Raw genomic sequence first — 26,401 nt, 5'->3', positions numbered from 1 at the left:
ACCCCTGGCTCAAAGTCTGTTCTCTTGGGATGGGTTCTTCATATCCCTAATTCCACACCTGGGTAATTTATGAACAGGCACATAGGAATGATGCATGCTCACCCTGAGGTTGTTTAACAAAGTGAAGCCAGAGATGGCAAACCAACCAACAGGGCTTGGTAGTCGGATAGCAGTGCAAGTTTAGCTGACTGTGAGCTCAGATCCTGAGTCATCCTGTGGCAACAGCAACAGGGTTAGAAGTGAGCTTGTTTCTACCCACATGAAATTGCCCTCTTGGTTGGCCAGATGCTGAGTCAGGCCTTGAGGGCCAGAATGTTTTGACCCTACAGGTTGGTAACCCCAATTTATAAGGGGTGTGTGTTTACACACCCAGTTGTACAAGAGAGAAGAGGTACAGCACTGCTCTCTCACCTCCAGCCAGGAAAATGGAGCAGCAATCAGCCTAGACTGGTGATAACCACACACTGAAATGCATTCTGGCAGGAGGGCCAGCGACCTGGTAGATGGCAGTCAATGGATTCAGACTTTCAGCCATACTTATACTCGTCTCAAAAGGCCAGCTGTGTCCACAGGGAGGAATGCTGGAGCCATATAGGTATCAAGAATCAAGAATGGTCTGTGGATGAGCCAGTTTAAAAGAACAAAACAGGCTGCCCTTGCCTCCTTGGTGTCCACATCAGTGTGCTGGCCCTAGATAAAGAGATTGGCAGCAATAGGAATTCTGTTACCTCATTCTACCCGTCCTTATACCTCAGGGTTTGCAAACTCCACTCAGAATTCCTTCACTAAAAGCCAATCACTGTCATTTCCTGGGCAGGGAGAAGCATGCCAGAGGGAGCACAACCCGAATCTGTGCAGCCACGTCTAACAGGAAATTAGCAATGGAGCTATCTGTATTTTTAGAGACTCGCTTGTCAAAAGATAGGCCTTTGGGATATTATTTTAACTGCCTCCTCTCTGTTCTCTCTTTATTATTTCCTAATAATAGGAAACTTATTTTTTATTCTCTAGTTTTGTAAACTGCCATTCTCTTTTCTTCTTCTTTTGGAGTGTATGTATGCTCCAGAGATTTTACAGCTTACTATCATGTGCCTTTATTTATTCCAGATTTCTTCAGAGAAGGTGGTAATTTTTGTGAGCCTCTGAATGATTTTTGAAAATCTAAAGAACTTGCTCTATGCTTTGTACTAGTTTCATTTGGTTGGACTATTTCATTTCTCATACATTTTCAACCAATTATGCTAATTACTTGGCAAGTTTTTCATAATTTATAACTTAAGGGATTTGTCCAAAAGCAAATTGATTAAAAATATGGATGCTCTAGTTCACAACTGGTAACTCTGGGATCTTACATACTAACACTTCAAAAAAAGTATTATCCATTTTCTACATTGTTTTGATTTTTTTTTAATTAAAAATGTGGTAATGTATACACATGGTTAAAAATTTTTAAAGGGCAAAATAAGAGTGTCCTTGTCTTGTCTCCCAAAGGAAACCACTATTCCCATCTTGAATATCCTTCAAGTGATACTCAAGACATCTAAGTATCTAACTATACTTTTTTTCCCTATTTTTACTTTTTAAACATTAAAATTCATTTTTGCCAGTGATGCCTACTTTACCTAGTGAGCCAATTTTCTACCATTTAAAAATATGGAGCAGAACAAAGGTCAGAGATGTTCTTCTTAGTTCTACCAGACAGGAGACACATGCATAGTTAATTTATAACTTAACAGTTTTCATGAAGTTTTCTTAAAGAAAAAGTTTCCCATGGGAATGACAATGTTTGAGGGGACAAACATGTCTGAAAAGAACACTGATATAATTGTAAAACAAAAGTGAAAAGTACATTTCTAGAAAAGTTTTCAATATTATTTAGACACAGTAATAGAGAGTCTCAAGTAACACATGAGGAAGTCTGAATCACTTAGTGTGTAAATGCAAAACTTTCCTAAATAAAAATGGCACCCTCATTAATATGAGGCAGTGAGGTCAGGGAGCAGTGTTTGAAATTCACCAATGAGTGAGCCCTGAAACCCTAGGCCTGACCCTGACCCTGTAAAATCAGAACCCCAGGACAGTGAGCACTTCCAATCTCTTTACTAGCAGCCTTGCTGTGTGGTCCCAGGTGTGTTAATGTAATCTCCTAAGAAACCTTATTTTATAAGTTCCCAGCTGGTTATTGCCAAAGAGCACTTTGCATTCATACTAAGAACCACAAGGACCTATCCAGTCACAGCACTGGTTATTAATAGGCTGAGACTGGTGTATAACACTGCTAAATGATGCTGAGAAAAATGAAAGAAGACCCAAATACACAGATATGTTATATTCATAGATAAAGTTTTAGTATTAAGGTGTCAATTCTCTCCAACTTGATCTGCACATTAAACATAATCTTAAAAATGCTGGCAGGAGTGTTTTGGATAGAAATCAACAAGCTAATTCTAAAATTTACACTGAAATGCAAAGGACCTAGAATTGCAAAACAAATTTTAAAAAGAACAAAGTTGGAAGACTAATACTACCTGATTCCAAGACTTATTTCAGAGTTCCTGTAAATTACGACAGTGTGGTACAGGCATAGCAGTGATATATACATTAATTTAATGGAACTGAGTTTAGAAGTAGACCCCAAAATACATGGTCACCTGGCTTTTGGACAAAGAAGTCAAAATAATCCAATGGGAAATTACAATCTTTTCACTGAGTGGTGCAGTAACAAGTGAACATCCATCTGGAAAATAATGACCCTCAACCTTTACACCTCACATCTTATACAAAAACTAACTTGAACTGGATCACAGAAAAAGTGAAAGCTATATTATATTAATAATCTATAAGAACATCTTTGTAATGTTAAGGGAGGTAAAGATTTCTTATCTAGATACAAAATGCATGAACCAAAAAGAAGGAACTGATAAAGCAGACTTGAACAGAAGGAAAATGGCTCTTTGAAAGACACTGCTAAAATATAAAAAGACAAGCCACAAAGGAGGAGTAAATATTCCTCACACACATCTGCCAAATACCTGTATCAAGAATGGAGAAAGAATTCCTAATCAACCCAATAAATAAGTTCACCAAAGGAGATGGGAGAATGGGCAAGAGCACATGAAAAGACACCCAATATTAAGTCATGAGGGAAATGTAAAGTAAGACCAGTGAGATACCAGCACACTCCTGTCAGAATGGTTAAAAATTAACGACTCACAATGTCAAATACTGGTGAGGATGTGGAACAAACAGAACTCTCATACATTACTAGTGTATGTAGGGTGTGTAAATTGGTACAACCATTTTGGAAAACAGTCCAACAGTTTCATATAAAGCTAAACACACACTTACCATATGCTCCAGAAATTCCACTCCTAGATATTTACTTGAGAAACAAAAATACATATCCACAAAAAGGCTTCTACCTGAATGCTGGTAGCAGATTTACTTGTGACAGTCCCAAACTGAAACAATTCAACCCCAACGTCCTTAAGCAGGTGAATAAACTGTGGAGCAAATCCATGCAGTGAAGTACTGAACAATAAAGAATGAACTACTGCTACATGCAGCAAAATGTTATGCTGAGGGAAAGGAGCCAGAAACAAAAGTGTATTTTGTATTGTTCCATTTATATGAGCCCCTAGGAAAGACAGATCTAAAAGTATAGTCACAGAAAACAGATCAGTGATGGCAGGGGCCAGCTGGCGGAGGCCAGAGGGTGGACTGACTGGGAGGCGGCGAAAGGCCATCTTCTGTGGTGATGGAATATCCTCTATCTCGCTTGTGGTGGTGGTACATATATTTGCCTAAATCTACTGAACCATACTCAAGATGTGTGCCTTTTAAGGTGTGGAATTTAGACCTTAATAACTGATTTAAAAACCCAATAGAGATGTTTTTGCTCAAACAACATCACCAGACTTGGTTCCAATCCTAGTGTAGACTGGTATTTTCTAATTACTTCTATTTTTAATCTGCAAAATAGGGACACTCCTGATTTGGTCCTGTTTTGGGAAATATTCTACAGTTGCTCATTATTTGTAGATTCCATGTTTGTGACTTCATTACTCAAACTTATATGTAACTCCAAAATCAGTATTTGTGGAGCTTTTCCGATCACTTATGGACATGTACACATGCAGAGCAATGAAAAATCTGAGTTGCCCAATGCACACATTCCGAGCTGAGGTCAAAGAGACACTCTTTGTTTCAGCTCTGGTACTGTAAACAAGTGTCCTTTTGTGCCATTTTTCCACATTTTTTTGCTTTTGGTAGTTTTGCATTTAAAATGACCCCTGAGAGTAGTGCTGCCTAGTGTTCTAAGTGTGGGAATGCTGCAATGTGCCTTATGGAGAAACTGTGCTAAGATGACCTTTGCTCAGCCATGAGCTCTGATGCTACTGTTCATGAGTTCCAGGTTAGTGTATCAACAATATATATGAAAGAAGACATCTTTAAATAGAAACACATAAAACAAGGTTATGTATTGATCTGTTGATGAAAATACGACCATAGGTTCGCTAAACAAGGTTATGTATTGATCTGTTGATGAAAATATGACCTAGGTTCGCAGCAAACCTATGGTCGTATTTTCATCAACAGATCAATACATAACCTTGTATTTCCCAGGGTTAGGCACTCAGGGAATGAAATGAGTATCGGCTAATTCAGTTAGTGGTGACTTCATAAAACATAGTGCTGTGAATAATCAAAATCAACTGTATATATATTTCTAGTTCTTTCTATCCTGTCTTGAGCTTTCACCATCTTGATTACCTTGCCTGGCTTTTCTCTGAAATACAAGTCTATGTTGAATATATGGTCTGAGCTCTGCAGGACATGACAGGGCTCTTTCCCACACTGATCTAAATAGTTCAGTAGTGTGGCTACATTCCTGGCTCGTTTTAATTTTCAAAGCTTCAACATCTTTTTCACAGACTCCTGTCAACTTAAGCCAACTGATTTCTTCCATCTTTTGTGCCTATTTATTTTCGAGATATATTGCCATTTCTTTCCTCAATATTGGCAAATACAGAATTTCATTTCTTGAGAGCTATATTTTCTCCAAATCTCTACCCATGGTATCAAAGATAGAAAAGTAGAGTAGAAGCTCTGATGGGCTATCAATGATATACTTGGCAAACACTCTCCTGTTTTTTTTATTAAGGTATTATTGATACACACTTATGAAGGTTTCATGTGAAAAACGATGTAGTTACTACATTCACCCACATTATCATTATCAACCCCCCATACCCCGCTGCAGTCACTGTCCATCAGTGTAGTAAGATGCCAGTCACTACTTGTCTTCTCTGTGCTGCACTGTCTTCCCTGTGACCCCCCCACACCATGTGAACTAATCATAATACCCCTCAATCCCCTTCTCCCTCCCTCCCTCCCCCACCCCTCCCCTTTGGTCACCAGTAGTCCCTTCTTGGAGTTTGTGAGTCTGCTGCTGTTTTGTTCCTTCAGTTTTGCTTCATTGTTATACTCCACAAATGCACTCTCCTGATTTTTAAAAATTAATGTTATCAGATGTATTTAATCTGTTATAAACATCAAGCTTTACTTCTATCATCACCAACTTTTACACAAAAACCCAATTCATGCAATCTCTTCCTGTCATCTTTGCTATATGTCAACTTGTAACATTTTAAGTTACTTTTGGAGAAGATTCCATATCAACCATTCAGAAGTTTCTTATTTGCTATTCTGGATTATTGTTATCTTAATTACTTCAGCTTTCCTTGTCTTCTTTGGAAAGGGAAAATATATTTTAACAAAACTCAAGAGAAAGGTGATTTTCTTTAAAACGCCACTTTTCACCTCTAAATAGAAAAAACCACAGAAAAAAAATCTATTATGAAGATCAGTTCAGATCAACTAGGTTCCCCACAAAGGACAGAGCCAGCCAGCCTTTGCTAATTTAGATCACTGTGAATTGTATGCATAACCTGTTCTGCTGGCCTGTGATTATAATAAGCCTTATACTGCCAATGCCAGCATAAGAAAAAATTAAATACACATTATGGAGTTATATGAAAGCATTTAATACACATTAATAAAGAAGATAGGATCAAAAGACTGATCTCGCTGATAAATAAATCATATTTCTAATGCAAACAATTAAGTCCCCCTTCTGGCCCACCTATCCCTTCTCATCCTTGAATATTCTAAGAAAGAAAGCATACATACAAAGCACCTCAAATGTTAAGCCCCCCAAAATTTAGAGTAACCAAAAAGTAACTCAGTTATGTTTTTACATTACTTAAAAAAATTTTTAACCAAATTTTAAAAGAGGAAGGCATCAAAATTTAGCCCACCATCAACCTTTACAAGAGTAGTACACTAATTCTATACACATGGGTATGGACTCTGATGATGCCTGTGATTCAAACAAGAATGTGTTTCTTATATAGGAATGGGAACGTTCAAACGCAACCTGGAGTTCAAGGCCTTGGCAGCTGCTCAGTCATGACCTACTTCAAACACTCTTGTTTTAAGTTTATCAGACAAATACACCTACTCTAAATGAGCCATTAAAAATATTAAAGTTCCTACTAAGAATTAAACATTTGATTTCTTTCTTCATAAGGTAAAAATAAAAACAAAACAAAATCTACTAGAAAGTGAAATACTCTTAAAAATAAAGTTATTAGGATATGACCTTAGGAAAGACACAAGGGTCAGATACAGCACCTTCCCCCAGAGCAGAGGTGGATGAAAACTAGAGCATGTGAATTTTATTTCTTGCTCTTGGAAACCTAAATCAAACACCTTCCATAACCACTTCTCATAAGTGTTATATTGCTACCATAATACTATCTTAGGGGAAACCTAATCTATTTCTAGTTAGAATTTAAATCCCAATATAATAATCCTACCGATTTACCCAGTCTTTAGGTAGTTATCAGCATTCACTTAAAACAAATGCTATTTGGAGAGTCACATTGCCCTGACATAGGAGGCTCTCAAATGGAATGTTTTGGTGGTAATTTGCTTGGGGTTGGACCTGCAATTCTCAAGGTGTATAATAATGTACATCTGTAAATCCCAAATTCCATGGGATTCTATCTTTACAGAAGGTCTGTTTTCCAGTCATGCTTCATAGCTTCTCAAATGTTGCGTTCATTTTGGTTAGAGGTTTCATAGTTTCTTTAAGCCATATTTTAAAATCTTGAGACTAGGTGTTCACATTACAGAGCTCCACAGTATTGTAAGGGAACACAGAAATCAGCATATAGATATGAACCAAAATGCCAAGTGGTTCAGTGACTTAATTTCAAAGAACAAATGGAGATAAAAGAACCAAAAGAAGGAACCTGACTTAATATCAAGACTATATTAAGGGCAATGATCCTAATTATCTAGGTGGACAGAAGTTACATTTATAGAATTTGAGTACTAAATAATACATTTCAAGATCATTTAGTCCAACTTTCCTCATTTTCCAGATAAGAAAACTGAAGCCCAGAAGCTTCGTAACTTACCTGGGGTGAGCTAAATTAATTCTTCTGCCTCTGGATGTCCATACATGTAAGTACTAGAACCTTATTAAAGAAGCAACCCTGCATACTCTATAACCCAGCAATACAGAAACACAGCTCTTGATTTACCTTCCAGTTTGGGGGCAGCCACCAGTAATAAGAAAAGACAATGGTATCTTGATTTTCCACTTAAAGATCAATGTTAAATTCGGTATCAAATGAACATAATAGATCAAAGTAAGTAGGGAAAGCTTGTAGGTTTCACAAGTATTTGTTTTGATTGTGTCCATTAGGAACTCGAGCAATTCAAGCCTATATCTTTGCTTTTCCAGAGCCACAGGAAGCAATGAGGTTGTGGGTGCCTGTTTGAAGTCAGGGCTATTTAAGGCTATTCAGAAATTTGGCATGTTCCTCTCCTCTCGGTAACAGGGTTTCTCCTCCTAATTTTGGACCTGTCTTTTCCTAGAAAAATGATAATAGTTTAGTAAGAAATGGGTCAACATTAGTTGCATGGGTCACTAAACTTCATCACTTTACAAATGACGTACCTTTAGCATTCCATCCCGTTCCCATTTGAAGAGGCCACAATTACTGAAACAAAAAACATGGTATTTACTGAGTTGTGAGGCACATAAAGACAGGACATGAAGACAGCAGTGCTCACCGTATCTGGGAAAAATATCTTCCATTCAAACAGAAGCTGATCAAGGCAACACTCACATTACAAGCTATGAGCTAAGTTACTGAAAATACATGCTCCAATAATTTGAGAAATGATCTGTAATAAGCTAGATACTTCAGACATAGGATATTAAATGAAAGTACAACAAGGCTGTGCACACTGTAGGTAATGAACATGAGCTTGGTTTCTACTGATGGTCACTCAGATTAGGAAGCCAGCCTTCTGATGCTGTGTAGTCTTTTTCCTTTTCTGGAACTAAAAGGTGGTGATAAGAAAGAAATAATCTTCCTTCTGGTCTGGACAATCCTTCCCCCTCTTTCATAACCCAAAGATGTTTACTCTCTTACTATCCAAAAAGCCTAGGCATTCTTGTTCTCATTTTTTAACAGGGTAGGTGAGTCCAACCCTGAGAAGAGATGTGGCCACTATGTGGGAAGCTTATTTTCTACAAAGTTTACTCTGGGGAAGAGAGAAGCAGAAAAGAAATATAATAAAGTCATAGAAGTAAGTCTTTCAGAAACCTTGGGTTTGAGAGGATCTGGAACACAGGATACTGCCTTACCTGCCTCATCCTTCCTCATCTGGCTTAGACTCTCCTCCTGCCCTGAGAGTCAGCATGCCTGACTATTTCAATATCTATTGAAAGAACTTTTGTAGCCTATTAGAAGATCAATGACAATATCATGAAAAAAAAATCACTGTTCTAGTCAGATGTTGGCAAATTATAACCATGGGCCAAATCCAGCCTGCCACTATTTTTATCAATGAAGTTTTATTTGAATACAGCCATGCCCATTTGTTTGTTTATTATCTATGGCTGCTTTCAAGCTACAAACAGCAAAGCTAAGTAGCTGTGAAACAGACCATCTGGTTTGAGAAACCTAATATATTTACTAATAGGCTTTTTACAGGAAACGTTTGCTCCCTTTTACCCTAGATCAAGAACAAGAGAAAGTTCAGAGAAAGCAAACAGCACCACCCAGAGGCTGAGAAGGCAGCTTGCTCTTTCATTTGTGAGTTTTTCCCTGGCTGCCCTTAAAATTCTTTATCATCAATTTGGCAGGTTTAATATGTGTTCTGGAGGTCTTTTTGCATTGAGGTAAGAAGGTGTTCTATTATTCTGGGGTTAAGGAATGGGAAGGGAGTAAAGACAGGGATAAAGGAACACAGACATAAGATGAGGAGGGCACTGGATGGACCAGTAGTAATGTACTACACTGTACAGTGATTAAAACTATGGGGGACTAGGATTTAAATACAGAAGGAACAGCTGCAAATAAACACGAAAAAAGACAATACACATACATTCCCCAACCCACCCTATCCTCATGTCATGTATTTATTCAAAACATTTTTGAGGTCCCACGATGGGCTGGGCACCATAGTAAGCACTGGGGACAAGCAGTGATGAGGACAGGCCCCTTCCCTCCAGGAGCATGCGGACAGCCAGGAGCGTTAAGAAGGTACAGCTCTCATAAGGGATTGCCCTGTGTTCCAATTGCACAAGAGCACACAAAGCTAGAAAATGGGTTTAAGACACCTTGGGACAAAGAACTCCAGGCAATTCTCATACCTGCAGTGCTTTCTGGGGAGCCTGTCAAGGGAGATGCTTCTGTTTCCACAGGGACACTTGAAAAACCTCTTAATACCGTCATGCCAGTGGTAGTTGTGCTGCTCGCCAACACAGGTCTCCAAAGGCTTGAAGTGGGTGTAGGCGCACTGCAGAAAACCAGAAAGGCACACATCTGGTCAAGAGCTCTGGAGGAAAAACTGGGCAGCTGCCACGAGGCTAACTGCTCCAGGAGAACTTCAGTTCTCCCGTCACCCCTCAGACAGCTCCTGGTGGAATGACCACCTTGTCTTCCAGCTGCAGGGACCCCTGGGATTTCTTGGGTTCCTCACACCGATACCATTTTTTCTCACATTTACCACAATTTCTGGTCAGGCATGACATACACAATAACATTGTGATATCAAGACAATTGTAAGGGCAGAAGAAAAGTACTGGAAACCTCTCAATAGCTTTGGCAGGTTGTCCTGAATTCACGGCAGTCGCTTAGTTATAGGACGCGGAGGCATGGGGCCTACTAAGGAAGGCTGATCTGCAGCTCTTCATTTTCTCTTACAAGGCTTCAGGAAATTATATAAGCTTATTACTACTATTCCACAAGCAATAAAACCAAGACAGAGACATTAAGTAATCCATGTTTAATTTTGATCCTCAAAAAACTGAAGAGTGATAGAAATGGTAAGCAGTGTCCACTTTAAGAAACAGAACATTCCCAGTACTTCCAAAGCCCTCCTAATGTCCCCTTCCAGTCACGTCTCCCTACCCTCACGCAAAGGTAATCATTATCCTGCTTTCTGATAGCAGAGTAGGTTTGCCTATTTTTGTACTTTATATAAATGGAATCATATGATGCATTGAAAAAAAGAACAAAAGACATGGTGGGTGAAGGTTGAAACAGATGCCAGGAGAGTACAATGTAATTTCTGATAATTACACTGAATCCATTTAAGTAACTCTTGATTTTAGCAACCTAAAAAAGTAGAGCAGAGTGGTGTCCCAGCTATAGTAGGTACAATAACCCCCACCAAAGGTGAACATGCCCTCTTCCCTGGAACCTGTATGCTATGTTACATGAAAAAAGGGGAGTACATTGCTAATTAGTTGATTTTAAGATTGGGAGATGATCCTAGATTATCTGGGTGCACCCAGTGGAATTGCAAGGGTCCTTTAAAGTGGGAGTGGGACAAGGGAAGGAGGTGGAGGATGTGACAGGGGGATGCACCTGCCATCACTGGCTCTGAAGGAGGAAGGGGCCGCAAGCCAAGGGACACAGGTGGGATCTAGAAGGTGGAAAGGTGAGGGAACGGATTCTCCCTTAGAGCCTCCAGAAAGGAGCGCAGCTCTGCCACCCCTGGACTTCGGCCCCGTGAGACGCACATAAGACTTCTGACCTACAGAACTGCAGGATAATAAACCTGTGCTATTTTGAGCTGTCAAACTGGCGGTCATTCGTTAAGAGCAGCAACAGGAAACACACACCAGCTCTGTCCAGGTTTATCACTGTCAGAATAAAAGCTGTTTTCTGAGGTAAAACCTTTACTTATTATCCAAGTTCTGAACTTTCTCAAAGAAGACTTACCTTTCGATGGCAGCTGGTACAGGGCCACCTCCTAAATGTACACAAGAATCTCAGGTTTTCAAAGGCATGAAGAAGAGAAAATTGTGCTGGTAAGCTATGCCTTCCCCCTCTTACATGTGTTCACAAGGCTTATTGGCCACATAGGTATAAAATGAGTGGTAATGGAAGGAACAGTGTTCAGCAATTTTTTTTTAGTCATTTTTCACTAATGTTGAGGAAAAGGGGACTATTTTTTAACAAACTTAGGGTAAAAATTCTACAAACATGGACAGTAATACAATTCACACTGTGCCTTGAGATTCAGTTTAGTAGGTTAAGCCCTGAGTAAAAAGGGACAATAGTTGGTCATAACATGTGATGCTAAATCAAGTCATTCAACCAAGGTCTCAGGACTGCGAACCATGAACTGAGGGTGTGCTAGGAACTTGAGAAAGAGAGGTGAGGATAACTTGGGTCCAATGGGCAACAGGGAAGAGCCACTAGAGGCTCATCTGCAAAACGAGCAGTGATGAAATAAGGGGAGACTCACTACAAGTGCTCTGCCACTGGAGCTCGGAGGCCAGGTCCTTGGCTATCATCGAGTTTGGTTCCAGCCTAATTAAATAACCCACGCAGGACTCCACTCACAAGACATGGCTCCGCAGCCCACAGGTTCTCTATGACCTGCTGAGTCACAAGAGAACAACACAGAGCCCATGGTCAGAATCATCTCTCATACTCACGGTCTTGCATGTCACTACTCGACATTTCACTTCTCGGATGTTTCTCATCTTTTCTTCCATTTGTTCTTTTTCTACCAGAGGCTCAAAATAGTGTTCCTGCAGCTCAGCCTCAGCCTGGAATCACAAGGCAAAGGAGACCTTATACCAAATGCAATATATCAGCAGCAATTCAGTAACAGTCAAACAGAACTGAAGAGACAAGCTAACTGTTATGAGGAAACTGGGTAACAGATGAATGAACTGCAAACAAGAAGTTGATCATAAATAGACTCGAGTTCCAATATGCAAAAAAACAAACAAAAAAATGAACAAAAGCTTTTGGTACTTTTTAAAACATGAAAGAAATACAAACTTGAAATGCTAACATTATTAACAGGTCATCATGTCAAGTGTGTACCAGTAGGAAATTATTCCTGCTGTTCCAACACAGACTCAAGCTACAGAAGGTATTCATATCTCCCCAGTGAGGACATCCCAGTCCATCAAAACTATTCTCCTAACCAAGCATTCGGCAGGAGTAGTCCCTGATGATTAGGTGAGAGGACAGAGGGGCCTTTAGGGCAGAATGTGGTTACAGCTCTTGGGTTAGTGCAGCTACCAAGGCACAAGGCCCTGAGGCCTCTGGTGCCCACACACGCAAGTCAGTCAGACTTTCAGAGTCAGCTAAAACATCATTCCAGACTGAGTTTTAGGTCTGGTAGAAATATATGATATATAACTGTCTTGTTATTTATTTGTTAATGAAAAGAAGAGCAGATCATTCAGAGTACTGGTACTAAATGGGGGCAGTACTGCCCCCAAGGGGACATTTAAAAAATCTGTGGGACACTTTGTTATCCCAAGGATTGCTACTGTTTGGCAGGGACAAGGGCTGCTAACGCTTCCTACAGTGCACAGAGTGGTCCTCACCACACATCAAAGGGTTCTTCTGAAAGTTCTATAGGGCATCTGTGTGGATGAAAAACTCAGCTGTAACCCTTGATCCTAGCTGCTTTATATACAACCCTGTAATATTTGTGCATGGTTTTAATAATATACATTGAATATTCCAAGTGCACAACTAGGCAACTCCTGTGTATATGGAGGGACAGCTGTACTTTGGTGTCTTCAAAGTTTCCCAGGATTATTTGCCATTCAAAAAAAAAGTCACATTGTCAAAGAAACAGAGCCATGTTAAGTTACTGAGAACCATATGAATCTTCACTTCTGCCTGTCTCACTTACAAATCCAGGCCTAACTACATTTCATGTGTAGTAGTGCTCATGTACTTATATGATGTATTACATATTTTTAATATACTTTATTTTCTTCTTTATATTACAGCTACAATACCATACTGGTATTTTTGAAATGACTAGTTAATTTATGTTATCCATGAATTTTATTTCAGTATAATGACAGAGCAATTGAAAATATTTGTTATTAAAAGAGGGCATTGGAAATGATAGGGTTCATAACTGATTTGGAGTATATGAAATGCCAATATAAAAATATATGAATGGAAAATCTCTTCCCATATTCCAAGGCAGAAAATAGTAGATAGCAGTGAACCATTTAAACATAACTTTGCCAGCAATAGTGGCATGTAAACATTTTTATAATGCTGAAGTCTAAATGATGCTCTTCAGTGCAAGGGCAAAGGCAAAAACTAAAATCTATTAGAAACATTCCTTCTTCAGAGCCAACTCAAACAAACTGACACAGCCACGTCTTGGTTGGGGTAAGAGAAACAGATACTTATTCCATGACAATGTGCCTGAGTCTGAAGGTCATCTCTATCTAATGTTTGAGCTTTTGGGTTCCTACCTCTTTTAGGATCCCTGTGTGCTTCGATTTTGCTTTTAGAATCTTCTGAAATTCTTCAGATTCCAGGTAGGCAAGTCGTTCTCTCCTTTTTTTCCTGGCAGGCTCCAAGTCATCCTCAGCTAGAGTAGAAAACAAAAACAGTAGCTGTTACAGAGGAATTTCAGGAAGCCATTGTGCCTCACGGACTCAGATTCCCTCCATTCTCTCCATCTGCCTCCAGGCCCTGCAAACTTAATTTACCCCAGTAGGTACCAGCAGAGGGAGGCTCTAGGAAGAGGGCTGAGAAGGGAAGCCTGATATGAGAGGTGGTATTTTGACCACTGGATTAGAACCTCCTTTTTACCTTAAAACAAGAACTAATTATGGTAACAACCATCAGCAAAAATCTTTCTTACAAACTGATATTAAAATAACACTGCCAACTTTAGAGTTTAAAAAGTAGAAGTAGGGCAATTTAAAACAAAGGAATTCTACTTTTTTCAAAGTAAATCTTTATACTAACATATATTACAAAGATCCAATGAGTCATCTTTTTCTCCAGTTTTCAATTTGTGCATAATTTCATTTCAATTCAACATGATTATAAAAACAATCAGCACTAATTGAATTAAGTTCTATTTCGGTCCATGCAGAGGTAAACTGATGTAATATCAGGGACAGTGGTTATGGTTTAGAACATCTCCTGTATAAACAGTTTCTCTCTCCCACTGCTAACTTTGAAATCTGCAGTACCTCCAGGAGAAAATGCGTTGTTCTTTTCTACACGTTCCTTCACTTCCAGGAAACCCTCGGCATCCTTCTGCTTCTTTTTCATGCTGTTTGGGTCTGTTTTTGTAAGAATCTGGCCTTTTGCCCTTAATTTGGTTATAGCAGCTAACTAGAAAAAGAAGATGGGGTGGGGAGGGAGGTTGGAAACTAAGCGATGAGGTAGGTGTCTGTAGTCCTGTACCCCTTCCAGTTACCAGCCAGGGAATTCTGGCTGTGCTCAAATATAAATTAGCAAAATGCATCTTCAGTTAGCATTATTAACATAATCACTAAAATTTAAAAGCACGGGAGACAGGTCTGTACGTTAATAAAGTTTCAGCTTAAATATCAATAGTTAAATACCAGCAAGACCATAGTCTTCAAGACACAAAAAGGAACCACATAAAATTTTGGAAGTCTGTTTTAGAATCAGACAGAATTAGGATAGAATTCTAGCTCTGCCACTTGGTAGTTTGTAACCTCGGGCAAATTATTTAATTTTTCAGCCTAAATTTCTACATTTATAAAATGGAGATGGCATTTACCTGTCTTTTAAGGTTGAGCCTGTGTGGATGAAATGAGCATGCATGCAAAGCATGTACCTGTATACAGTAAATAGCATGCCTGCATAGATCACGGGTTCCTCGTAATAAACATGCAGTTGGTATCAATATTACTGTAGGAGCAGCTTGGCTTGTAGCTAGCCTTTGCCTCCAGTTGATTATAGTGCTAACCAAAACAAAGCAAGAAAGGGTCAAGTCAGGAGCTCAGGGTGACCCAGGAAGTAGGGAGATGAAGTGTGCTGAGCAGGTGGGGTTCTCAGCACTCTCAACATCCACTTCAGTCAGAGCTCCATAGCTTTTATCTGTCTGCACACTGGGCTTCTGTGCAAAATTTCTTTTAAAGAAAGGTTTTTTAAACCATTATTTTACAGTCCTGTCTCAACAATTCCAAGAATTTTTCTTCCTTCTAGTTTATGTCCTTTAACCTCATAAGGAACAGGGTTGGATTAAATTAATGGCATTTTGTTGACACCATTACTTAAAGTTCCTTGGACTCAAATTATCATGATCAATAAATAGCTATTAGATGTCTGTCTTTCCTGGTTATACGTAGATGGAGTTTGAAACTCTATGTAGGTCTGACAGAATGCAAATTCAAATGTTGAAGAAAACAGATACCGGTTACCTTTTTGGCTTCTGCTAAAGCATTCAGTTTTGGTCTCGGTGGAGGTGACTCATCAAAAAAGAGAACATCACCTCCTTCTGAGATGCCTCGCCCAAGCTTGGGCATCTGTGTGGCTGGAGCCCCCTGCAGCCTGGGGAACTTGGCCCCTACTTGCAGAGACCGGGTAGGGGGCCTTTGAGAAGAGGATGCATTTGAGAGGCTCTGGGTCTCACTTGAGCATCGGAGAAATCTTTAAAGAAATATACAAGCACAAAATATACAAACTGGGAGACTGCAGGCAGGTCACCAGCTGATAAGTAGTGGTTAATAATATAATTTCCCCTCCTTGGTTAATAATTCAAATTAGCACACAATAAGAACTCTTCAGTTGATTAATTTTTCATTGACTAAGCTCTAATTGTTTTACCAATTTACAGCTGATTACTGTTTTTGCTAACTGGCTTTCCAGCGAACCACAAAACACAGCCCTGAAGGTGAGATGTGCACTGTATTTGTAGCCCTCTGGTTAGCCTAAGACCCTTAGGAACTTACTAAATCTCTCTGTATTTTAGCTTAATCTACTGGGTAGAGATAATACACGTGATACATTTGGTAGTCTTTAACAGAAAGGTGTTATAATTTGCATATTAATTTATTTTATAAATGGTTTTAAGGCCTATTTAAAAACAACAAACATCAGAAATCATCCAGTCTAAACGTCTCATTTTATAGATGAGGAAATTGAGACTCAAGATCCCATTGCAAGTGAAGCCTCTGGACTCATACTAGGTAGTCCCAGGCCAGTTGTCTTTTCACTGCCATATTCCCACTCTTGCAAGCTCTAGGCTGAGTTTGCAAACTTCCTATCAGATCCTGCCCGAAGATATGTTTTGTTTGGCCAGAAAAATTATGAAAAACTTCTCACTATAATGCTTTTAAACTGACAGGTGCTATTTCCCACAAGATCCACACTCCATGTGTATTTTTACATCCATATTTATAGAAAGAGTTTATATCATCTGTATGCATGTGATGAGTACCCCATAGATATCCCACCAGCACCTCACAGTAACCTGCCTGAGGCCAAATCTTTACTTTTCCAAAGTATTTCCTCTTGACTTAAAATTGACCTTCCTTTTCAGGAAACCATCTACCTTTCAGCAGCCCAGGTTTGAGACAGCATAATGGTTCCAACACTGGAGTAGAACAGATTTGAGTTCAAAACTTGGCTCCTCACCAACTAGCTCTCTGACCTTCAGTGACGTTAGTCATAAAACAAGGGTAATAATGCCTCAGAGATTATTCTAAGGACTGAATGAGACACTGTATTTATGTAGCGTATAGCACAGTTCTCCATACATGTTAAGCACCTATACATAGTACCTCTTATAACTATTCAGATAATCTGAGTTCAAGAATCTTTGATTCATTTGCCTTCCACAACCATTTCCACTTGATTCTGCCTCTAAAATGACTCTCATCTTCAGTGCCTCATTTTTATCATTCACCTGAACAACTATAAAATCTACTCATTGGTTCAGCCTATAATTAACTAAAAACCCAACTGTGGCAAAACAACTAAGAAATGAGAGCCAAAGACGTCAACATGTGCTTCCCATTTGTGAAACTCTCTTCACATGTTACTCTACTTTCTCTTTCCCACAGTGATGGCAGTTACTGTAATCTGTACCACTTGGTCTCAGGATTACTAGCATAAGTCAGAAATATCTGACGTTAAATGCTGTCTACTTAGATTATGTTAAACACTTAAAATTTTCTAAGTCAAAATCGTAGGCAACCATTCAAAATCTAAAGTCACATTTCTGAAATCTATTAGGAAATTCTGAAGATTCCTGAGATGAGTTATCTAAATAGGGAATATTAAGTCCACTATTCTTACCGTTTCTGCATTTCTTCTGACTTCTTTTTCCTCATCTCCAATACCTGCTGCTTCTGTTGCTTCAAGAGGGCTGAAGCTGAGATTGACTGGAAAGTGGGCTTTGGGCTCCCCAGGATGCCTAAAACACAAGCCACAGACTGAAGGGGGTCTGAGAGGCCATGGGAACTCAGACATGGGCACTGGAGCAGGTGCAGGCTGACTTTACCTGAAGACTTGGCTTTGGCTAAATGTTTCAAGTTCCTGGCTCCAAATGTAGGCAAGTCCATCAGTTCCCTGAATTCCTCAGAGCAAGACAAGCTCTTCTGGGGTATTCCTGGAATATACAAGCATCAGCTTTAAAGAACTCAAAATTCAGACAGTTTGATGTCATGGGACATCACATTTTAAACTCTGCATTCATAATTTCATTGTTTGTAAATAAAGTAGACAAAATACCAAGAGAAAATAGAATCCTTAACTTGTAACATCAGACTAGGAGGACTGCAGGGGGTATGACCAAAACACCGTATTTCGAGTAATGACAGGAATACTAACACCTGTGGGGTCATTTCATACACTATTTCTGGAATATGCACTATGGGTAAGGATCCCAACTCGGGCCCTGACCACATAAACAAAACCCCCAAGTACAGGGTGGAGGGGGCATTATCTGACCTAGGCAAATATTTTAACAAATCAACTGATAGGACTGACCAGGAACCTGATACTACTGATTCTAATGCTGGACATTAAGATTTAGACCCAAATACATTAAGAAAATTTAAAAAGCATACTAAGGCACAGCCACAATTGATGTGCTCTTTTTTCTGAAGATTCTGTCAACCAAGCTTGATTCTTTCATCTTGGGCCATATCACTAAGTATAGTGATGAGTGGGTATTTGTAACTTGAGAGTATGAACTATGACCAATTTTAAATTCTAAAGACTACATATTGAAGCTGGAGAAAGAAATGTACTACTGAGAAGCAAAATTACCGAGTTTTTGTTGAGTTTCCCGAATGATCAAGTCTGTGCCCTTAACAACCAGATTAGTCAAAGTGGTCTGAATCTTCTTTTTAGGAGCAATAGCAGCTGCACTGAAATGACAAGAGTTACCCCCCACCAAAAGAAAAATCACTGTCAAAAAGTTTCTCAAAGCACTGTGTAAGCACAGGAGCACAGGCATATACCACAGCCCTACAGCATAACCGGTGTATGCATTATGTCATAAATGTAAAACATCAGGAACCTCCAAATTTGCTTGATGCCATTCTGGAAGGCCAATATGGGAAAAGAAATAAAAATATGCCAATACTTTGATCAAGTAGTCTATGAATTTAGCTTAAAATAATTAAGGACTATGCAAAAACTTAGGCTACAGAAGCTTTGTTTGTAACGTAACATTGGAAACACCCCATTAATATTTTATTCATAGGAATTGTTTAAATAAATGATCACAGAGCCATGTAACAGAATACTGTGTAGCCACTAAAACAATGCAATTCAGTGAATATTCAATAAGGAGAGCATTCACTGTTGTATCGGGGGGAAGAAAAGGTTACAAAGTATTGGTATAATGTGATCTCATTGCATTATTACAAAAATTTTATGTATCTGGGAAAAAAACCACCTAGAAGCATATATACCAAAGAACTAACAGTTACCTGGGAGGTGGGATTATACATGCTTTAATTGATGTATTATTGGAAAACAATCTTTTTTGTTAATTGATATACACAATCTCATATTAGTTTCAAGTATACAACACAGTAGTTCAACAGTTACACATATTACTAAATCCTCACCCCCACTAGTACAGCTACTATCTGTCAACATACGAAGATGTTACAGAATCACTGGCTGTATTCTCCATGCTGTACTATTATCCCCATGACCAACTTATATTATGATTGAGAATTTTTGTGCCCTTTTATTGCCCTTGCCCTCCTCACCCACTCACTCACCCCAACCCCTCCCCCATGATAAGCACCAGTCACTTCTCAGTGTATGAGTCTATTGCTGTTTTGCTCATTCTGTTTTGCTGTTCTTATATTCCAGAAATAAGTGAAATCATATGGTATTTATCTTTCTCCGCCTGGCTTATTTCACTTACTATAATACCCTCTAGATCATCCATTGAAGCAAATGGCAGGATTTTTTAAATACATACATACATACATATATATGTGTGTGTGTGTGTGTATACATACACACATACATGGTTTATATTGTCTGATTTTGGCTGAATTGTATATACACACATATATTTTCTCTAATGTATGTGTAACACTTTTGCAGTTAGAAAAAATACAGCAATTATTTAAAAACCTTTAAAATGTGCCTGATATTGTAAGATTGGCAAGAAGTGAAATTTGCTCAATTTCTATTGGACTGGGGATAAAATCAATGTTCTGTTCTTGGACCAATGGTAGTTTCCTTGTGCCAGGTCCCCACTCTCATGTCCTCAGATATGCCTTCTATAATATGGTGACAATCACCTACTTCAGGGGCTCTATGGAGAGACTGAGATCCCCAGAAGAGAGGCCATCAGTGCCTGGCACCGCACTCCCATCTGAGGCTTCCTGAACTGCTTGTTCATTCACTGAATTAAATGTAGGTTCCCAGAGGTCTGCAGCCTGCTTCTAACAGTCACAAAGGAAATGTCAACACCATGATCAACACAGTTTAAATGGCCAAGCAATCAGCCCTGACAAAGCTGCACTGTTCATGTCAGAAGCCAGAGAAAATGTGGGCTCTGTGTTAAAGACCATGATGACACAACTCGCCTTACTTCTCCCCAGTCTGTGTATGTTCCTTACATGGGAGTGGACGAGACCCTTATCTGCCTTGTTCTGGGCAGTGAGTACAGGTTTTCTAGGACCATTACAGATAAGTACAGCCACCAGGTTTATTTTCATAAGACAAAATTCTTGTCCCAAAAGAAGCCCTGATGTCTTACATTGAGGCTGCATATGATGCAGAAGAAACACCTCCATAGTAAAAACCATCCTGACAGAGCCGTTCTCTCAGACTGGTGCCTTTTCGGGCAAACGTCTTAGGAATTCGTCCTCCAGAAAAGGTGGACTGCAAGTCGGATCGCTTGGCACTAAGCTTCTTGTACTGAGCCTGGATGTGATACTGGCAGTACTCACAGTCATTCTGCAAAAAAGGAAAAGCGGCTGCGTCAGGGTTAGGGTGACAGGCTGGGGTACAATGCAAGAGACACAGTTCCTTTTTCCTAGATTTGCAGGGCGCTGTTTTGTGTGCAGAGCCCTCCCTACTGACCTCCAAAGTCACTCCAAAAGTGCAGCTACACAGTGACTAAGGGGAAGAAGTTCTTTCCTCATATTCCACTTAAAGCACTAGTCAGGGCAGATAAAAAGCAGTAGAGTTTACCACTTCTGCCCTCTTCCTACAATGAAAATGAAAGCAGCTTCTAGGATGAACCTTAAAAACATCATGCTAAGATACAGTAAGAGCCACATATTGTAGGACTCCTCTCATTATCACCCATCCAGAGCAGGCAAATGCACAGAGACATGAAGCAGATCAGAGGTCACCAGGGGATGGAAGTAAGGAGAATGGGGAGTGGTTACTTGATGGGTATGCGAGGGGATGTTTTTATGGGGTGATGCAAAGGTTTTGAATTTAGGTAGAGCTGGTGGTTGCACAAGAGAGGGAATAGAGTAAATATCACTTAAGTGTACACTGTAAAATGATTAACTATAAATTAGTTAACAATTAAAAAACAGTAAAACAATTAAAAAAATAAAACAATACCAACTTTTATTAAGAGTTTTCTATTCCCTGGTTGACTCTTGGACAAATGCTACCCCTTCAGTGAAATGAACAAAGAGAAATAATGAACCATTTGTTCTATTGGGAGAACCCAGATATAGTGACAGTGGAGTTTTAATGATTTAGCTCTTATGTGGAGATCTGTCAGGTACTTCACTCTAAGGCCTCTTTTTCCAACTCTCCCTCCCTTCCATTTCCTGCTTGCTAGTTCATCTGTTAGGCAAGATTGAGGGGAGAAAAAAAAAAGAGATGAAACCAACACATCATTTAATACTTTCAGATAGCTCTAAGAAGAACCAGTTCATATCCATGAGGATGGCTGTCATCAAAAACAGACAATAGCAAGTATTGACAGTGATGTGGAGAAACTGGAACTCTATCTGCTGGTAAGAATGTACAGGATACTCTGGAAGCCAGGCTGGCAGTTCCTCAAAGCCTAAACATATTTACCATGACCTGCATGTTCATTCACTGAATTAAACGTAGGTTCCCTTCAACTCCAGGGAACTAAAAACATTCATCCACACAAAAATGTGTACATGAATGTTTATAGCAGCATTATTCATAATAACCAAAAAGTAGAAACAATCCAAATGGCCACTGATAAACTACATGTGGTATATCCCTGTAATGAATATTATTCAACCATAAGGAGGAATAAAGTACTGATACATGCTACAACGTGGATGAATACTGAAAGCATGCTAAGTGAAAGAAGCCAGACACAAAAGGCCACATATTGTACAGTTCTACAATATGGAATGTCCAGAATAGGCAAATCCATACAGACAGAAAGTAGATTAGCGTTTATGAGGGAGTGGGGGAAGAAGGGCTGATGGGGAGTAACTGCTAATGGGTATGGATTATTTGGGGAGTATAGAAAATGTTCTAATATTACATAGTAGTGATGGTTGTACAACTCCGTGAATATTTTAAAAATTACTGAATTGTACACTTTAAAAGGCTCAATTGTATGGCATGTAAATTATATCTCAATGAAACTTTTTTTTAAATGTATAGTGTACTTAGAGTATAGACTACAATTAAGGTCTTCAGTATATTTCATCACAGTGTTTGATCTCTGGCATTTATAGGTAGGCCAACTAGAATTCTGTCTTTCTTCTACCAACCTTTCAGTTGGCAATGAAAAATAAGTTTCCTAAGAAGTTAAACCCTTCCCTTCCTCTGCCCTCAGTTTTAAGCTGGCAATTATTAACCACACATCTGTTTTCTTACTTTGATATTTCCAAATTGGTCATTACAGCTGAAGTACCTACAATTTATTCCTATTAGCTCCATTTTATTAACAGAAAATCGTCCTAACGTGGCTGAAACCAACCAAATTAATGATTTGTGTACACGGCTCTCCATTCTTCTTCTTTGCTTTACAGGTCCCCAGGTCAAGAGCTTCACCCATAATCAGGACCTTCTGAGGATGATCAATAGATAAGCACACCTGTAGAAAAGAGGTGGGGTTAGAGTTAGAAGCAGCAAAGAAAGGTATGGCCTTTAACCAGCAAGACTGCTAAAAGAATGGTGTGAGTTAAGAAAGCTTCACAGTCTACAGGAGTTTGATGCCAGTGTCCTATAAAACAGTTCTAGAACTGGGAGGTGCAAGAGACAGTTTTCTACCCAATATCCATTCTCTCCTGCATCTGTACTATTAGAATCCTCATTTTATTAGGGCTGGCAAATGCTCAGCCCCAGTAAGGGATTTGTTCCCAGTGCTCCCAAATTCCTCATAGCACATGATGGTCATGTGACTATGTCCCAACCAATGAGACTGAAGCAAGAGGTGATAAGAAAGGTAGCTGGGAAAGCTTTTGTTTCCCTCATAAAAGCAGATTAAAAAAAAAAAAAAAAAAAAAGCAGATAGAGGAGGCTGGCTCACTTCCTGCCTTGAATGGAGATGTAATGGTGGGGGCTTCAGAGCCATCGTGTGACCAAGATGAAAGGCTGAGAGGCTCAGGCACTGGTTCTGACATCACTACACTGCCTGTGTCCAGAATTTTGTTATGTAAGATAAACAAAAAAACAACTGCTTACAGTTAAAAAGGAACTATAGTGAAGTTTTTCTGTTACTTGTAGCCAAACACATTCCAACCAATAGATGAACCATTCTCAAGTAAAGGCAAGGAATGAAATAACTTTGTCTCTCACTCCCCCTGATAATAATTATCTATGTCTATAAACAAAAGGAAGCTTCTTGCTGGTTCAGGTGGAGGATTGGTCTGTTGCTATTCACAATGTGTTTGGATTTGCAATTTATTAGAGAATCAGTTGTTAGTACACAAATTCTAATGCTGCTTGAGAAGATGAAAACTCACTATGATTCTAAGTTACAGCTATGCTTATGCTAACTAATGGAGCAAAGTTCTCTCAATTATAACATTCTGCCTTCTTGATAGCATCATGGAAATTTGTGAATGACATCTATGGATCTCAGCATAAGAGTTAAAAAAAACTTCAGGGATCTTGGCACTAACTTGAAAAGTAATAATGAAAAAAGTTGTTACAAAACACCTTAGAGAAGGTGGAAATTCAGAATATTGGTGGGTAAAGAACAAACAAAAAAAACCAGATCAAGAGAGATATATAAAAAAATGACTTATTACCTGCAAGTAGACTAATACAAATGTGTTTCATAGATCCTGGCCAAGTTATAAAGAGGAAAAAAAAACAAAATATGGAAACAGATCCTTACCTCCTCTGAACCATCCTTAGGCTTCATGGGGTTAGCATTGAGCAGCCCTATGACAGTACCCTGCTCAGTCTTCCAGAGTTCTTTGTGCACTTCTCCAAACAAGAACAATGACACATACTGTGTCAGGTCACGAAGATCATTCAGTCTCCAAATACTAAATGTTTTCCCCTGAAACAAATATTTACTCTCATTTTTAATAAATTTTGAGCAATGGATTATACTGTCTCCATTTATAGTTCAAATATTCTATTATGGAAGAATATATAAATAAAATCCACCCTGAATAGATAATCATCAGAATGCCTGTTAATTACAAATCAATCCTTTCTCTAGGCCTAGTGCTACCCTTCTCATTTTGGAAATGAAGGTAAAGTGAGGCAAGCCAGCAGCATACTTATTAGAGTCTCTAATTCTTAGGTCTAAATAGTCAGTGGGATAGCACTGTCTTTATAATCACACACACATACACACACACACACACACATACACACAATGTTAAAAGGACAAGCAGAAGCGGTGGCACTACCACTTAATAACTTACTGATATAAATTTAGCCCATCTATTATTTATCATTAGTTATATTATTAATATAAGAGAAGTTTCAGCTCTATGCTACGAAATCTGCTTAGCTTAGAAGAAAAACAAGACCATCATTTGAAGACAACTATTTTCATTTAACTATAAAATTTCATATATCTGAAGAAATGCAACTTGAAATGCTGTCCACTTACAATATGAAGCACTTCCACTTTTACAGATTTTTTTCAAAGCAAAATAATTCAAATAATAGTGAATGAAGCTGTTTCACAGGAGCATCTCAGAGTGGTTTGGTTATAGGTTATGGTAAGCTATTGATGGAATCCAGGTTGTAATTATTCTTTCATGGATTTGTAAAACACCTTTCTTGGAAGGCTTCAAATAAAATTTCACACCTATTATTTAAATGTCATTACAGCCACTTGTGATATAACTAAGAACTTTAATCAAATGAACCAGACTTGGTCATATTCACAGGATTCAGTAGATGACCCTTGAACAATGTGGGGGTTAGGAGCACTGACCCCTGTGCAGTTGAAAATCCAAGTATAACTGTTGACTACCCCAAAGCTGAGCTACTAATAGCCTACTGTTGACCAGAGCCTTATTGACAACATAAACAGTCAACACATCTTCTGTATGTTACATATATTATACACTGGACTTGTACAATACAGCAAGCTAAAGAAAATGTATTTTTCACAAATCTACACAAAATTTTCCAAGGTATTTACTGAAAAAAATCCATGTATAAGTGGACCCACACAATTCAAACCCATGGTGTTTAAGGATCGCCTATAATCTAAAATTCAATTCCTGGTGTCAGGGCTCATAAATCTAAGGGAAATTAGAGACTGAAATCAATATTGAGCATGAATTAATCACAGTATTTTTTTTTGCTGGGAGAGACTTCCAATGTAATCAAAAGCTAGTTCCTTCACTTATAGATAAGAAAATGGAGGTCCTTAAAGAAAGACTAAGTGTCAACTTAAGGCCACATTGCTAGTTTAAAGGGAGAATGAGGTTTAGAATCCAGGTCTTCTGAGTTGTCAGTACACAAAATAATTTTCCCATTATGACTCAGTCAACTGAGATTTTATACTTGTTAGATCTTTTGTAATATCCATCAAATTAAAAATACCATACTATGCTGGAACAGGTCTGCAATTTTAGAGCTTTGCAATTGACATCTTACAACTCTCCAAAGCATCTGTAAATTTAACCTTTACCCTACAAGTGGGATTAGTGTCACAGGGGAAACCACATATCACCCAAATAATGACAAGTGAAATGCAATAGGAATGAAGTAGACAACAAAAGCCCAAGAAGCCTGCACAATCAGTTCTTCACGTAGGGCATTCTTTCATGGATGCCACTCAGATCCCAATCTAGTGATGGTAGGGCAACCTGGGAACTTACTAGGAGTCATTCAAAATTAAATACTGGCAGGCTTAGGGTTAAAAAATAAAGAACACGCATTCCCATTGTCAATTTGTGATGAGGCCAATAAATCAATATAATGGCTTACACTGTTACAACTCTGGGGGGTGATTTTCTTCACTATTACTGCAAAAGTCACCCAGTCTGTATCTTCCAGCTTCTCACTTGCCATCTTTTCCTTGAGCTGAGACAATCTGATCAGTTTTCGGCCAGTCATTTTCTTGTTCATTTCTGTGGAGGACACCCGAGGCCGCCTGGGTCAAAAACCAGCAATTAATAGATTAT

The 26,401-nt window shown here is 38.9% G+C and overlaps 1 protein-coding gene across 2 annotated transcripts in view; it reads right to left on the bottom strand.

Annotated features, from left to right (window-relative positions):
• Window positions 1–5,414: 5,414 nt before the first annotated feature.
• Window positions 5,415–26,401, bottom strand: part of MCM10 (minichromosome maintenance 10 replication initiation factor) — a 40,529-nt gene continuing 19,542 nt past the window's right edge. For both annotated transcript variants that reach the window (XM_036908087.2, XM_036908088.2), the window contains exons 6-19: window positions 26,205–26,370; window positions 24,139–24,306; window positions 22,774–22,890; window positions 20,596–20,795; window positions 18,633–18,733; window positions 17,863–17,970; window positions 17,658–17,775; window positions 15,779–16,007; window positions 14,576–14,720; window positions 13,844–13,962; window positions 12,038–12,151; window positions 9,740–9,885; window positions 8,033–8,075; window positions 5,415–7,946 (exon numbers count right to left, since the gene is read on the bottom strand). In XM_036908087.2, coding sequence (XP_036763982.2) covers window positions 7,863–7,946; window positions 8,033–8,075; window positions 9,740–9,885; window positions 12,038–12,151; window positions 13,844–13,962; window positions 14,576–14,720; window positions 15,779–16,007; window positions 17,658–17,775; window positions 17,863–17,970; window positions 18,633–18,733; window positions 20,596–20,795; window positions 22,774–22,890; window positions 24,139–24,306; window positions 26,205–26,370 — 1,858 coding nt within the window. In that variant the 3' untranslated portion in view covers window positions 5,415–7,862. The remainder of the gene's footprint in view (window positions 7,947–8,032; window positions 8,076–9,739; window positions 9,886–12,037; window positions 12,152–13,843; window positions 13,963–14,575; window positions 14,721–15,778; window positions 16,008–17,657; window positions 17,776–17,862; window positions 17,971–18,632; window positions 18,734–20,595; window positions 20,796–22,773; window positions 22,891–24,138; window positions 24,307–26,204; window positions 26,371–26,401) is intronic.

The sequence above is a fragment of the Manis pentadactyla genome, chromosome 3 (genome assembly GCF_030020395.1).
Source record: "Manis pentadactyla isolate mManPen7 chromosome 3, mManPen7.hap1, whole genome shotgun sequence".
Taxonomy (NCBI): domain Eukaryota; kingdom Metazoa; phylum Chordata; class Mammalia; order Pholidota; family Manidae; genus Manis; species Manis pentadactyla.
This window is presented reverse-complemented; position numbering and strand designations above follow the sequence as displayed.